The 16,050-nt window shown below is 44.6% G+C and overlaps 1 protein-coding gene across 1 annotated transcript in view; it reads left to right on the forward strand.

Annotated features, from left to right (window-relative positions):
- The first annotated feature begins 5,910 nt into the window (after positions 1 to 5,910).
- The window catches only part of ANK2 (ankyrin 2), a 706,278-nt gene continuing 696,138 nt past the window's right edge, over positions 5,911 to 16,050 (forward strand). Inside the window, exon 1 of the mRNA XM_025384698.1 lies at positions 5,911 to 6,437. Within this exon, the coding sequence (XP_025240483.1) occupies positions 6,366 to 6,437 (72 nt within the window). The 5' untranslated portion in view covers positions 5,911 to 6,365. The remainder of the gene's footprint in view (positions 6,438 to 16,050) is intronic.

Genomic DNA, 16,050 nt, shown 5'->3' on the forward strand with positions numbered 1-16,050 from the left:
CACTGGAAGTTTGAGGAGAGAGTTGTTAATGTGCTAATGATTGGCTTGGAAAGTGGTAGAATTAATTTATTAAGGAAAGATGAAGGATTACCACACACCAACAAGGCCCACTTACAATTAGTATCCAGCAACACTGAGACCTCTCAGCACTTTTCTCCAGGTATACTTTGCATGGGTGCAGGCTTAGAGTAGATGGAACACTGGATATAACTGAGATTTCATTTTGCCAGGTGAGCATGGCAGAGGAAGAAAGAGGCAAGTTAAAGTACATACAAGGCAGTGATTATAATAATATAATAGTGGTTCATGGAATCCAAATTGAGTTAGGAGGAGGAGGGGGACGTGCAATGGAGTAGGGATAGTGTGAAGATAGTAGGGCTGAAGGGTTGGAAGTTTCAGTGGGATTACAGAATTACTGGAGATCGGGTAGTATAGGAAGTCAGTTGGAAAGAAAGTAAGTGATGATCAGAGAATGGAATGTTTGATAGTGGGGTCATAGAGAGGGGACAAATATCAATAATGAAAACCCTAGGGTATGAACATGGGAGTAGACAGTAGATATCTGGGGTGGGGTGGAGGTCAAGTCATTGCAGGTTAACAGGAGCACTGTCTAATTGTCGGTGTGGATTTTATATTTTATTTTATTTTATTTTTGAGATAGAGTCTCATGCTGTCATCCAGGCTGGAGTGCAGTGGCATAATCTTGGCTCACTGCAACCTCTACCTTCCGGGCTCAAGCCATTCTCCTGCCTCAGCCTCTTGAGTAGCTAAGATTATGGGCATGCATCACCATGCCAGGTTAATTTTTGTATTTTTAGTTGAGACAGGATTTTACCATGTTGGCCGGGCTGGTCTCGAACTCCTAACATCAAATCATTCACCTGCCTTGGCCTCCCAAAGTGCTGGGATTACAGGTGTGAGCTGTTGCACCTCGCCTATGTTGATTTTTAAAAATTAACAAGATGTAATCCCAGCACTTTGGGAGGCCGAGACGGGTGGATCACGAGGTCAGGAGATCGAGACCATCCTGGCTAACCCGGTGAAACCCCGTCTCTACTAAAAAATACAAAAAACTAGCCGGGCGAGGTGGTGGGCGCCTATAGTCCCAGCTACTTGGGAGGCTGAGGCAGGAGAATGGCGTGAACCCGGGAGGCGGAGCTTGCAGTGAGCTGAGATCCGGCCACTGCACTCCAGCCTGGGCGGCAGAGCGAGACTCCGTCTCAAAAAAAAAAAAAAAAAAAAAAAAAAAAAATTAACAAGAATTAGCCGGGCGCGGTGGCTCACGCCTATAATCCCAGCACTCTTGGAGGCCGAGGCGGGGATCACGAGGTCAGGAGATCAAGACCATCCTGGCTTACACGGTGAAACCCTGTCTTTACTAAAAAATACAAAACAATTAGCCGAGCGTGGTGGCGGGCGCCTGTAGTCCCAGCTACTCGGGAGGCTGAGGCAGGAGAACGCTTGAACCCGAGAGGTGGAGCTTGCAGTGAGCCGGGATCGCGCCACTGCACTCCAGCCTGGGTGACAGAGCAAGACTCCATCTCAAAAAAAAAAAACAAAACAAAACCCTTAACAAGAATTATGACAAGGATATTGCTGAAGAAAAAGAAAGTAAGGTTTTTAAGGTCTTCAGGAAATGTAAATGTCTGTAACAAAGAGAAATTGTGGTGGTCTAGTATGATTTTCAAAGCAGCTGGATTTTTTTAGGGCAAGCTGTAGGGACAAGAGTCTAGAGGTAGCAGTTATAAGCAAAGATGAAGCTCATTCCAGGGTCTGAGAGAGAAGGAGGGCTATTGGAAGATAAACAGCCACCGCTCAAGAGGGCTTCAGAGACCACTAAAGTAGTCCTCATTTTGCATAGTTTCCTGGTAAACCCAAATGATGCCTTTCCTGGAGCACTCTTCACTGTTGTGGCAAGCGACAAGTGAGACTGAGACTTGAGTTATACCTCAACAAGCCAAGGAATGCCAAAGTTTTCCAGTAAACTACCAGAAGCTAAGGAAAAAGCATAGAACAGATTCTCTCTCAAAGTCCTCAGAAGGAACCAACCTTATTGTTACCTTGATATTGGACTTCTGGCCTCCAGTAAAAGTAAAAATTGGAATACTGGCCAGGCACAGTGGCTCATGCCTGTAATCCAGCATTTTGGGAGGCCAAGGTGGGCAGATGGCTTGAGCCCAAGAGTTTGAGATCAGCCTGGGCAACATGGTGAAACCCCATCTTTACAAAAAAATACAAAAATTAGCGGGGCATGGTGGTGTGTGCTTGTGGTCCCAGCTTCCTGGGGGACTGAGACAAGAGATTCGCTTGAGTCGAGCAGATGGAGGCTGCAGTGAGCCGAGATCTTGCCACTGCACTCCAGCCTGGGTGACACAGTGAGACAGTTTCTCAAAAAAAGAAAAAGAAAAGAAAGAAAGAAAAAAGAGAATACTTTCCTACTTATAGTATTGCATCATGTCTCTATCCATATCTATCAATCTCAACATCTGCCTCTATATCAACCTATTATTTATTTAAAATGTTAATTCTTTTATTGTTATGTTCATTTTTTTGTTAATTTGGATTATGTACCCCAGGACTGGAGAGATTGAAGACTATAAATTTAGATTTCTGTGTGCCCAGTTATGATACAGAACACTCAGGAGCCATAGCAGTATTACTGGTACTTACTTGCCTCGCTAAGTTTTTTTTGATTTTCTGATATGATATAAAGGTTTTCTTTTTTTTCTTTTTAATTTTTGAGACGGAGTCTCGCTCTGTTGCTCAGGCTGCAGTGCAGTGGCAGGACCTTGGCTCACTGCAAGCTCCGCCTCCCAGGTTCACGCCATTCTCCTGCCTCAACCTCCCGAGTAGCTGGGACTACAGGCGCCCGCCACCTCGCCTGGCTAATTTTTTGTATTTTTAGTAGAGACGGGGTTTCACCGTGTTAGCCAGGATGGTCTCTATCTCCTGACCTCGTGATCCACCTGCCTCGGCCTCCCAAAGTGCTGGGATTACAGGCGTGAGCCCCCGCGCCCTGCCAAAGGTTTTCTTTTTTAACCACCTTTATCTTCAGTCTCCTGTTTTTAGGTAGATATCATTACATAATATCTATGTAATATATCATTACATAATATTACATAATAATGTAGTCATGACTACATTATTATTTACATTGAGCATTTACAATGTCTATGTACGTTATCTCATTTACTATTCACAATGATCCTACAAAGTAAGTAATATTATTTCCCTTTCACAGGTAAGGAAACCCTTTCACAGGTAAGGAAACCTTTATTTATTATTTTTTTTGAGACGGAGTCTCCCTCTGTTGCCAGGCTGGAGTGCAATGGCATAATCCTGGCTCACTGCAACCTCTGCCTCCGGGGTTCAAGCGTTTCTCCTGCCTCAGCCTCCAGAGTAGCTGAGATCACAGCCACACGCCATCAGGCCTGGCTAATTTTTGTATTTTTAGTAGAGACAGGGTTTCACCATGTTGGCCAGGATGGTCTCGATCTCTTGACCTTGTGATCCACCCACCTTGGCCTCCCAAAGTGCTGGGACTACAGGTGTGAGCCACCACGCTTGGCCTTTAGAAATGTTAAGTAGAGGCCGGGCGCGGTGGCTCAAGCCTGTAATCCCAGCACTTTGGGAGGCCGAGACAGGTGGATCACAAGGTCAGGAGATCGAGACCATCCTGGCTAACACGGTGAAACCCCGTCTCTACTAAAAATACAAAAAACTAGCCGGGCGAGGTGGTGGGTGCCTGTAGTCCCAGCTACTCGGGAGGCTGAGGCAGGAGAATGGCGTAAACCCGGGAGGCGGAGCTTGCAGTGAGCTGAGATCCGGCCACTGCACTCCAGCCCGGGCTACAGAGCAAAAACTCCGTCTCAAAAAAAAAAAAAAGAAATATTAAGTAGATAGCATCTCAGTGCTAGTTATTGACATCAGTTCACCATCTTAACCGTCAAGCTATACTGCCCCAATAAAAATGGCCACATTGGGAGACTTGGAGGAACGCTTGAAGAGATGAAAAAACTTTTAGCTGGGCACGGCAGCTCACACCTGTAATCCCAGCACTTTGGGAGGCGGAGGCGGGAAGATCACAAGGTCAGGAGTTCGAGACCAGCCTGGCCAATATGGTGAAACCTCGTCTCCACTAAAAATACAAAAATTAAGCCGGGAGAGGTGGCTCATACCTGTAAGCCCAGCACTTTGGGAGGCCAAGGCGGGCGGATGACCTGAGGTCAGGAGTTCGAGACCAGCCTGATCAACATGGAGAAACTCCATTTCTACTAAAAATACAAAATTAGGTGGGTGTGGTGGCACATGCCTGTAATCCCAGCTACTCGGGAGGCTGAGGCAGGAGAACCGCTTGAACCCAGGAGGCGGAGGTTGAGGTGAGCCGAGATCAAGCCATTGCACTCCAGCCTGGGCAACAAGAGTGAAACTAGGTCTCCAAAAAAAAAAAAAAAAAAAAAGTGATTTTCCTCCCGAGTAGCTGGGATTACAGGCATGCACCACCACGCCCATCTAATTTTGTATTTTTAGTAAAGATGGGGTTTCTCCATGTTGGCCAGGCTGGTCTCGAACTCCCAACCTCAGTTAATCCTCCCGCCTTAGCCTCCCAAAGTGCTGGGATTACAGGCGTGAGCCACCGCGCTGAGGGGCTAGCTTTCTTTCCTTTTCTTTCTTTTTCTTTTCTTTGCTTTTCTCTTTTCTTTTTCTTTCTTTCTTTCTTTCTTTCTTTCTTTCTTTCTTTCTTTCTCTTTCTTTCTTTCTTTTCGTTTCTTTTCTTTTCTTTTTCTTCTTTTTTTAAACATTTAGAGGTCAAGCCAAAGGAGGACTGAGAATTGATCATTAGATTTCACAGCATGGAAGTCATTGGGAACCTTGCCAGGAGAAAGTTCGGTGACGCAGGTGGAGGAAAGCCTGAATGGACTACGTTCAATAGAGTACGTGAAGAGAGGAATAGGAGATATTGAAACTTTGTAAAGGCTCTTGCTGAAAAGAGACGTACAGAACTGGAACACTAGCTTAGGGAAAGGAGGCTGCTATAAAGGAAAGTTTTGCTTTGTTTTGTTTTTGAAGGTAGGTGTATATTTCTAAGGAAATCTATAAGAAAGGGAAATTGATGATGCCTGAGAAAGGGAACAATCTCAGGAAGGTCATTTTATCTGTAAAAAGTCATAATTCCACCTCGTTGGGACAGCTGAGCCAATGAAGAAAGACAGTAATCAGGTTTGGAAGGTGGTTTGCAAATCCATGGAAGCTCTATACCCCTGGGAAACAGTGAGGCAAACAACAAGATCGGCCCCTGTGCGGGATGTATGACTCCTGCCACAAGCAATTGAGCAAAGGTGTGCAAACCCTGGTCCGTCTTTTAAGTTCTTCCCAGAGCTACAAAAGAGGTGCTCTCTCCCTTGGTGAGGGATGGGGCCAAGTCCCTACCCTGGAACGTGGCTGGAAGATGCTTTCTCATAGTGAAGAAGGTGGGAAGGGAAGAGGCTGGATCTTGAGAGAGGGGGAAACGCCCAAAGCGTGAAGGACACACCGCTTGGGACACTTCATCCATCAGTCCACATCCGACAGGGGCTGAGGTCCCGGTGGCATTTCACACCACGTTCACTCCGTAAATGAATGCCCCCTTATCAATAGGGAGTAGTTGGCAGAACAAAGAATGTGTGCGCGTGGAGGCTAGAGGTGGGTGGGTGGGTGCCTTAGCACAACGCCAGGGGAGAGTGAGTGCGGATAGGAAAAGTGTGTATGACATGAATGGAAAGAACCGAGAGTGAGTGTGGAGATGGGCATTGAAGAGCTGGACGCGCCCCAACAGCCGGGGGCCTCCCAAGGGAACGTCCGCCAGTGATGCGGGAGCGCCCGCGGAGGAGCCTCCTTCTCCCCACCCACCTCCCGAACTCCGGCAGTCAGTGGTGCATATAGACATATTTCTGGGAGCTGTCCATGAGCTCATCGCTCTCCTGGCGATAGCGGCAGCGGCTAGGGAAGCAGCCTCCTTTCTCCCGGCGCCGCCGCTAGAATAAGCCCAGCCGCTCGCACGTTCAGACCACACGCGCCGGGCGCGGCGCTGGGAAGGGGCAGCTGCCGGCCCAGCCCCGCGGCCAAGGTCGCGTCCGACCCCGGCCCGCCGCGGCCCGGAGTCCGCCGGCCGGGATGTAGGTGGCGCGGGAAGGGACTCCGGCTGGGTGAGCGGAGGACACAGCCGCCCCTTCCACTCTGCGGCGCAGGAGCCGGGGCGGGTCCGCGGGGCGCGGCGGCTGCGGAGTCTCAGGGAGGGCGCGGGCCGCAGGCCCGACGCGGAGGAGACCGAGGAGACGCGGGAGACCCGGGCGTGACAGGAGGAAGAAACCCGGAGCCGCAGGAAGATGGCTTCTCCCACCTCCCCGGCCCCGGAAGGCGGGGCCTCCACCCCGCCGAACCCGCCGCGGATTCGTCAGGTGGGTGCACAAAGTGCGGGAGGGGCGCCGGCACCCCATTGTCCTCGCGTCCCCCAAGGGCGGGGACCTCAACCCCAATGCAGAGGCTCCCCAAGGAGCGGGGCCGACACGAGCCGACTTGGCTACATCGCCCGGCCCAGGATCATTCTCTAAACCTCTTTTCTCAGTCTCACTTCACACACAGACACACATACACACACGCAGATAGCCCTTGAAAAATACACGTCTTCCAAAACCAGACGTGTAACTTCTGAACGCTCACACACTCACACACACGCACCCCGCAAACTCATCCCTCCCACACCGCACAGAGGCACACACCCAGCCGTCACATGACCCACTGCAGAGCTATACCGTTAGAAGAAACCAGGGTGCCCCAGGGGGAAAGGTACCCCAGACCCAAACTCCCTGAGGACCTTGAGAAGGATTGCTGGAAGCATTTACTTCCACCCATGGGCGAGCAGGAACCTCGTCTAGAGGTTACTCACCATTTCTCAACTTTCGGGCAGAGCTTCACCCAACAACCGCAGCCCTGTATCCTGCATTAGCGATGTAGTACAGAAAACATGTGTTCCTGTTCTCTCCACGTCTATAGAGACACAAACAGCTTCCCCCAGCACAGCAAGGAGGAATGCACGTTTCTTTGACTGTTTGAATAAGCCCTGTTTTCTGTTTGTATGGTAATATTAAAACAAGGGAGTACTCCATCTGGTTGTGATCTGTGATTTGGTATCTAGAATTTTTTTCCCCGCTGCTACCATTGCCAGAAACTATAGCACTAGCACTTTAGGTTATCACAGTAGTAGCGATTGTGCACTTGCTGTGTTCAGGGTGGTGTATGAGTGTGAGAATATGATTCATTGACTGCAAATAGGAAACCTCTTTACCGAAGACAATTGGATTCCTATTTAGAAATAGGGCTAAAATTGGTTGATGAATAGTATCTGTGCAGGAAAATAATGCCCAACAGAATGGTCTTTCTCCCTGGCAGTGTGGAAATTTTGAAAAATAAAAGAGACTCCAGGATTTATGAAAACATGACAGTAAAATCAATTGATGCCTAACAAGGTCTTTGCCACGTTTGAATCTTAATATGTGTAGGTAGTGTTATATTAGGGACAACTTTTGTCTATGGGCATTTTTTAATGCAATGACTAAAAAGTAGTGTGTACAATTTTTGTGGCAATCTGCATCCCAAAGAAATTGTTAGGGTTTTAAATCCTTATAGAATCTGGGACTCTAATTTTATGACAACGCATTTTTAATGCACTTGGAGCTATTCTTTTTTTTTAAATTTTCTGGAAGAATTGTGATAGCAGATATCATTAAATCTGTATTTGTGATAGTTATGCATTCAAGAATGAATGTGAAATTATTGTTATTTGCAATATAAATCACATTTTAAGCAAAAAATTATTTTTATATTTGTTTGGCTAAATATATGTGTATGCATACTTATATATAAACATTGAGGAAGTAAAATTTGTTAATAAATAGAATATGTGCACTCAAACATTTCTATGAAATCTTATTCTGTAAAGCACTTTTATTGATCTAGCAAATAATATGTATGAAAATAGTTATAGAAAAAATGTGTATGGAAGGTCGTTGTTATTTTGCAGACTAGACACCCTATTTAGAGAAACTCATAATTAAAAACTATGTAAAATGACATAGTGCTGCAACATTCAAGTTATTGACTGGTGTCCTCTGTTCAGGCTTTCATTTATATGACCTTACAGTAGCACTGCTTTAATGATTGGTGCATTAATTTGCATAGGATGTAGAAATAGGTTGCTGGAATTATTGGTCCTTCTCGTCTACCTGATTCATCCAGTCAGGTGGAACAGAAGTACTGACAACCTCTGGCTGCAGAATCACCATTTGCCTGAAAGTGATTTTGAGCAAATTAGAAATAGAAAAACAGAAGGGATAACCGTGTTGTTCTACTAAGTGGTGAAATGTTTTAGGCCCTATTCACATTGTATTTTAACTGTGTCACTGTTTCCTGGACATGTTTTTCCATGTTCATTAATAATTCTTTTTCAAATCAATTCTGGATTGAATTGGAATTAAATTAAAATTGGAATTGTTTTACTCTTTCTGAACCATGCAAAAATTCAGAATAAGTGTAATTGAAAAAAGCACAGAAGTCCAAAGGAGTAAAGATTTTAATGTGGATTTTTGCAACAAATCTATTGGTCATACTATTAATTATATAATGGAAATTTAGAAATTAAAATATTTTAGAAAAGCTTTGGGTGAATATAAACATAACTGGCAAATTAGTATATTTAACTACTAATTTCGATGAAACTATGCTGTGTGGGGATTCATTTATTCAACAGACATTTATTCAGCATAAAGTAATGTTTCATGCTCCAAAAATAAAGAAATGAAGAAGACAAAAGCCCTACCCATTAGCAGGTGTAGGTATTTGAAGCAATAAACTATTTAAAATTTGAATTACTTATAGGGTCCTTTCCACATTATTTAGACAAAATAGTTATTTATCAATTTTTGTTTTGATCACTCCTCTAATAATGAGCCTAAATAATATCTAATTTGTATGTACCTAAAATGTCACTGTAGGATTGCATTCATGTTTGCATTTATTTGCTATATTTCTGTTCTCATTAATTATTTCATATATTATTAGAATTGCATGTCACAAGCTACATATGTTATTTTTTACAACTTCACATTTTGAACAAAGATTTTTTTAAAGCTTTTGGAAAATGCTGATGTAGCATGAAATATCTAAAGTGGTCCAGTACCTTCACACAGTGTACTTAAAATCTAGGTTTCCAAAAATGAGAAGGACAAGGAAAAATGACCTTTAAGTTCATTCTGCTAAGGGAGAGATAACTTTATCAATGCGCCATCTTTTCAGGCTTCTTAGGCATTAGGTATTTCCCTTTTTTTCTTCTTCTTCTTGTAAGAAAAGGGGTATCTTTTCTGTATTTTATATCCAGGATAAATAAGTTACAGAATTTTCACCTACTTTTTCCAACTTGTAAGTCAAATTAGTTATTAAAATAGAAAGACAGATTTCGTGGACATCAGCCCATGTTTATTCTTCATTCATTTTCTAACTTTGTAAAAGAAAAGACGAAGAAATGGTTGTTTTGCAACTGAAGTTTTAAATAGTTTGTATATGTCACATACATTAAAGGACCCATATGACTCTTACGGCCATTGCCAGAGAATTTAAATCAAAGCTAAACGAGTACTTACTGAGATTATGAAGTATAAGATATATTGAAGGCTGGGCACGGTGGCTCATGCCTGTAATCCCAGTACTTTGGGAGGCGGAGGTGGGAGTATCACCTGAGATCCGGAGTTCGAGACCAGCTTGGCCAACATGGTGAAATCCCGCCTCTTCTAAAAATACAAAAATCAGCTGGGTGTGGTGGCGGGCGCCTGTAATCCCAGATACTCAGGAGGTTGAGACAGAAGAATCGCTTAAACCCAGGAGGCAGAGGTTGCCGTGAGCTGAGATTGAGCCACTGCACTCCAGCCTGGGTGACAGAGCAAAACAGTCTCAAAAAAGAAAAGAAGAAAAGATGTATTGATAGCAGCTATCTGGACCTTACCATCTTTTTGACAAACTCTGATGGGTATTATCATGGCACTGATTGCTGTGAGACTTGGAAGAGCTGTTAAGACTATCATTGTCTATCATTGGCGCCAGAAAATTTCAGTGTCATTCTCTTGTTTCTTCATCAGTCCTTCCCTGTGGTCTCTGGGTATTGGTGTCGTATCATTTATGGCACCAAGCTCGTGTTCCTTCATTCTTTGCTGCGGAAACGTTGAGACCTCCCATGTGGTAATACTGAAATATTTACAGTGAGCCAGGCATGGTGCTGAGCGAGGCATAGTTTTCACAACAATCCTATGAAGGAGATATTATTCCCATTTTCTAGACAAGAAAACATGGGTTTAGAGAAACTGAGCTACATACTCAAGTTCATAGCTAGGAAACTGGAACTCAGGGATTTAAAATGTGGTCTTAATAATACCTCACTTTGCAATCACTGTTATTTACTGTCTTCCTCTTCTAATTTTCAGGATTTGTGACCATTAAAGGAGTTTCTCTGTTACTCCTAGCTATCTATAATTATTCTCATGGAGTTCTGCTTTGAGTTACTTGGATTTAACTATAGTATTTACAGTAGAGTTGAAGTAATTTTCATTACTCAAATCCATCAGGAAAATAGCTTGGGCTGGGCGTGGTGGCTCACACCTGGAATCCCAGCACTTTGGGAGACTGAAGCGAGCAGATCACCTGAGGTCAGGAGTCCGAGACCAACCTGGCCAAAATGGTGAAACCTCATCTCTACTGCGAATACAAAAAAATTAGCTGGGCTTGGTGGCGGGCACCTGTAATCCCAGCTACCTGGGAGGCTGAGGCAGGAGAATCACTTGAACCCGGGAGGTGGAGGTTGCAGTGAGCTGAGATTGTGCCACTGCAATCCAGCCTGGATGACAGAGCAAGACTCCATCTTAAAAAAAAAAAAAAAAAAGCTTGAATTCCATTTTCATTTCTGTGTTTTCTAAGAGAACATTTTTCCAGCATTGTGGTTGCTGACAGGAGAGACTAAAGCCTTCAGTTACTTTTTGCCTACAGTGGGAGCTCCTCAATTATTTCTGCTGTTTCTATGATAGTCCTGAGAAAAATAATTCTGAGAATGAATGGGTTAATGGAGAATCTTTTTGAACAGGCTATATATACACATGTATGTTTACATTTATATATATATATATATATTTAATTATAAATAGAGATGAGATTTCACTATGTTGCCCAGGCTGGTCTCAAACTCCTCAGCTCAAGTGATCCTCCTGCCTCAGCCTCCCAAAGTGCTAGGATTACAGGTGTGAGCCACTGCGCCTGGCCAGGCTTACATTTTTAAAGGATTTTTCATTCTTTCTTTTATTTTTCTTTTAAGAGTTGGGGTCGCCGGGCGCGGTGGCTCAAGCCTGTAATCCTAGCACTTTGGGAGGCCGAGACGGGTGGATCACAAGGTCAGGAGATCGAGACCATCCTGGCTAACATGGTGAAACCCCATCTCTACTAAAAAATACAAAAAACTAGCCGGGCGAGGTGGCGGGCGCCTGTAGTCCCAGCTACTCAGGAGGCTGAGGCAGGAGAATGGCGTAAACCCGGGAGGCGGAACTTGCAGTGAGCTGAGATCCGGCCACTGCACCCCAGCCTGGGCGACAGAGCAAGACTCCGTCTCAAAAAAAAAAAAAAAAAAAAAAAAAGAGTTGGGGTCATCGGGCACAGTGTCTCACGCCTATAATCCTAGCACTCTGTCTCGAAAAAAAAAAAAAAAGAGTCGAGGTCTCTCTGTGCTGCCCAGGCTATGTATGGGCAGTGCAGTAGGGTGCAGTGGTTATTCACAGGTGCAGTCATTCTGCATTATAGCCTCAAATGCCTGGGGTCCAGGAATTTGAGACCAGCCTGGGCAACACGGCAAAACCCCATCTTCACAAAAAATACAAAAATTAGCTGGGTGTGGTGGTGGGTGCCTGTACTCCTAGCTACTTGGAAGGCTGAGGTGGGATGATTGCTTGAGCCGGGGAGTTCAAGATTGCAGTGAGCCGTGATCATGCCACTGCACTCCAGCCTGCGCGACAGTGAGACCCTGTCTAAGAAAAACACAACAGGCTGGGTGTGGTGGCTCACGCCTGTAATCCCAGCACTTTGGGAGGCCGAGGTGGGTGGATTGCCTGAGGTCAGGAGTTCGAGACCAGCCTGACTAACATGATGAAACGCCGTCTCTACTAAAAATACAAAAATAATTAGCCGGGTGTAGTGGTGGGTGCCTGTAAACCCAGCTACTTGGGAAGCTGAGGCAGGAGAATCGCTTGAACCCGGGAGACAGAGGTTGCAGTGAGCCAAGATCATGCCATTGCACTCCAATCTGGGCAACAGAGTGAGACTCTGTCTCAAAACAAAACAACAACAAAAAATAAACAAATAAATAAACAAGAACACAACAAACAAATGCCTGGGCTCAAGCAATCCTCCTGACTTAGCCACTTGGGTTGCTAGGACTACAGGCCTGTGCCATTGCACCTGGCAGTTTCTTCTACTATTAATTACATTCTTTGTATATTTTTGTCAAGATGTTACATACATACATATACACACACACATACACACACACACACGCTGGCATATATATATATATATGTATGTTTTGTTTGTTTGTTTGTTTTTGAGACAGAGTCTCACTTCATCCTCCAGGCTGGAGTACAGTGGGGCGTAGTCTCGGCTCACTGAAACCTCTGCCTCTGAGATTCAAGCTATTCTTCTGCCTCAGACTCCCAAGTAGCTGGGACTACAGACATATGCCACCATGCCTGGCCAATTTTTGTATTTTTAGTAGAGATGGGGTTTCACTATGTTGGCCAGGCTGGTCTCAAACTCCTAACCTCAGGTGATCCACCCGCCTTGGCCTCCCAAAGTGCTGGGATTACAGGTGTGAGCCAGTGCACCCGGCCAAGATATTATATTTTTAATTTTTATTTTATAAAAAGTATTTGAGTTACAGTACAGGATAATTTATTTTAGAGAGTGAAGGGATGACAGAGGCAATAAATAAATATAGTTATACATTGACATTATCAATTTAGGTTTTTAAATTTTGCTTTTTAATTTACATATAGTAAAATTCACTTTTTATATAGTTTAATGAGTATTGACAAATACTTAGAGTCATGTAACCCAAATACTTAGAGTCATGTAACCATCACCGCAATCTAGGTAGAGAATAGTTCTATCTCCTTGAAACATTCCCTCATGCTAATCCTGCTGTAGTCAAACAAAGGCTCCTCCCACCTTCAGTTCCTGGTAGCCACTGATCTGTTCTCTGTCCACATAGTTTTGTCTTTCCAAGAATGTCAGATGAATGAAATCACCTAGAATAAAACCATTTAAAATTGATTTTTTTCTTTTTCTTTTTTTTTTTTTTTTTTTTTTGAGACTGAGTCTGGCTCTGTCGCCCAGGCTGGAGTGCGGTGGCCGGATCTCAGCTCACTGCAAGCTCCGCCTCCCGGGTTCACGCCATTCTCCTGCCTCAGCCTCCCGAGTAGCTGGGACCACAGGCGCCCGCCACTTCAACCAGCTAGTTTTTTGTATTTTTTAGTAGAGACGGAGTTTCACCGTGTTAGCCAGGATGGTCTCGATCTCCTGACCTCGTGATACGCCCGTCTCGGCCTCCCAAAGTGCTGGGATTACAGGCTTGAGCCACCGTGCCCGGCCTAAAATTGATTTTTTTCAATCAGCATAGTGCCTGTAAACAGGTCCCTCTAAGTTCTTACATGTGTAAACATTTTCTTCCTTTTTATTGCTGAGTAGTATTCCAACATATGGGTGCACCACTGCTCAGCCATTCACCAGATGAAGGACATTTGGGTTGTTTCCAGGTTGGGGCAGTGATGAATGAAGTTGCTATATAAAACACTTTGGAAGGCCAAGGCGGGCAGATCACCAGAGGTCGAGCGTTCGAAACCAGCCTGACCAACATGGAGAAACCCCGTCTCTACTAAAAATACAAAATTAATGGCGTGGTGGCGCATGGCTGTAATCCCAGCTACTCGGGAAACTGAGGCAGGAGAATCGCTTGCACCTGGGAGGTGGAGGTTGTGGTGAGCCGAGATCACGCCATTGCACTCCAGTCTGGGCAACAAGAGTGAAACTCCGCCTCAAAAACAAACAAAAAAAATTTGTATGGGTTTTTTGTGTGTGAACCATGTTTTTATTTCTCTTGGATGTGCACCTAGGAATATAATTTTTGAATTATATAGTTATATAGTAAGTATATATTTAACTTAATAAGAAATTGTCAAACTATTTTCCAATGTGACTGTGTTGCTTTTACATTCCTTCCAACAATGAATTAGAGTTCTTACTGCTCTGCATCCTTGCCAACATGTGATGTTGGCATTTTTTTGTTTTAGTCATTCTAATAAGGGCGTAGAGACACTTCTTTGTGGATTTAATTTGTATTTCCCTAATGACTAATTATGTTGAACACGTTTCATGTGCTTATTTGACACCTTTATATTTTCTCTTTCTTTTTTTCTTTTTGAGATAGAATCTTGCTCTTGTTGCCCATGCAGTGGCATGATCTTGGCTCACCACAACCTCCACCTTCTGTGTTCAAGTGATTCTCCTGCCTCAGCCTCCTAAGTAGCATGGACTACAGGTGCCTGCCACCACGCCCGGTAATTTTGTATTTTTAGTAGAGATGGGGTTTCTCCATGTTGATCTGGCTGGACTTGAACTCCTGACCTCAGGTTATCTACCCGCCTCGGCCTCCCAAAGTGCCGGGATTACATGTGTTAGCCATCGTGCCCAGAGGATATCCTTATCTTTTCTTTATTTTATTTTATGTTATTTATTTATTTATTTTATTTTGAGACAGTGTCTCGCTCTGTTGCCCAGGCTGGAGTGCAGTGGCATGATCTCGGCTCACTGCAACCTCCGTCTCCTGGGTTCAAGTGATTCTCTTGCCTCAGGCTCCCAAGTAGCTGGGATTATAGGCATGTGCCACCGTGACCAGCTAATTTTGTATTTTTAGTAAAGATGGGGTTTTACCAGGTTGGTCAGGCTGGTCTTGAACTCCTGACTTCAGGTGATTCTCCCACCTCGGCCTCCCAAAGTGCTGGGATTACAGGCGTGAGTCACCGTACCTGGCTGAAAAGATTATGTTTTATCTATTAAATTGCCTTTTCATCTTTGTCAAAATTCATTTTACATGTTGACACGAGTCCATCTCTGGACTTTCTCTTCTGGGTTTCAATATTTTTAACTTTTCAGATTTTCTGTATGCATTATATAGATTCAGAAAATCTTAACAGCATTAATATGCTTTTAGCTTGGCTTTAAAAGAATTTTTTTTTTTGAGATGGGGTCTTGCTCTGTTGCCCAGGCTGGAGGGCAGTGGTGTGATCTTGGCTCACTCTCATCTCCACCTCCTGGGCTCAAGCAATCCTTCTGCCTCAGCCTCCCAAGTAGCTGGGACCAGAGGCACATGGCACCATGCCCGGCTAATTTTTGTATTTGTAGTAGAGATGGGGTTTCATCATATTGGCCAGGCTGGTCTTGAACTCCTGGCCTTGAACAATCCACCCACCTTGGCCCCCCAAAGTGCTGGGATTGCCGGCATGAACCACCGCGCCCAGCCTATTTTGAAATATCCTAGAAACTTTTTACAATGTGACGAAAGCATTTTGGTTTACAAAATCCATCCTTCTACTTCCTGCTGACAGGTTTGATGAAAAAAAAAAAGGTAACGGCCGGGCGCGGTGGCTCAAGCCTGTAATCCCAGCACTTTGGGAGGCCGAGGCGGGTGGATCATGAGGTCAGGAGATCGAGACCATTCTGGCTAACACGATGAAACCCCGTCTCTACTAAAAAATACAAAAAACTAGCCGGGCGAGGTGGCGGGCGCCTGTAGTCCCAGCTACTCCGGAGGCTGAGGCAGGAGAATGGCGTAAACCCGGGAGACGGAGCTTGCAGTGAGCTGAGATCCGGCCACTGCACTCCAGCCTGGGGGACAGAGCGAGACTCCGTCTCAAAAAAAAAAAAAAAAAAAAA

The sequence above is a fragment of the Theropithecus gelada genome, chromosome 5, assembly GCF_003255815.1.
Source record: "Theropithecus gelada isolate Dixy chromosome 5, Tgel_1.0, whole genome shotgun sequence".
Taxonomy (NCBI): Eukaryota; Metazoa; Chordata; class Mammalia; order Primates; family Cercopithecidae; genus Theropithecus; species Theropithecus gelada.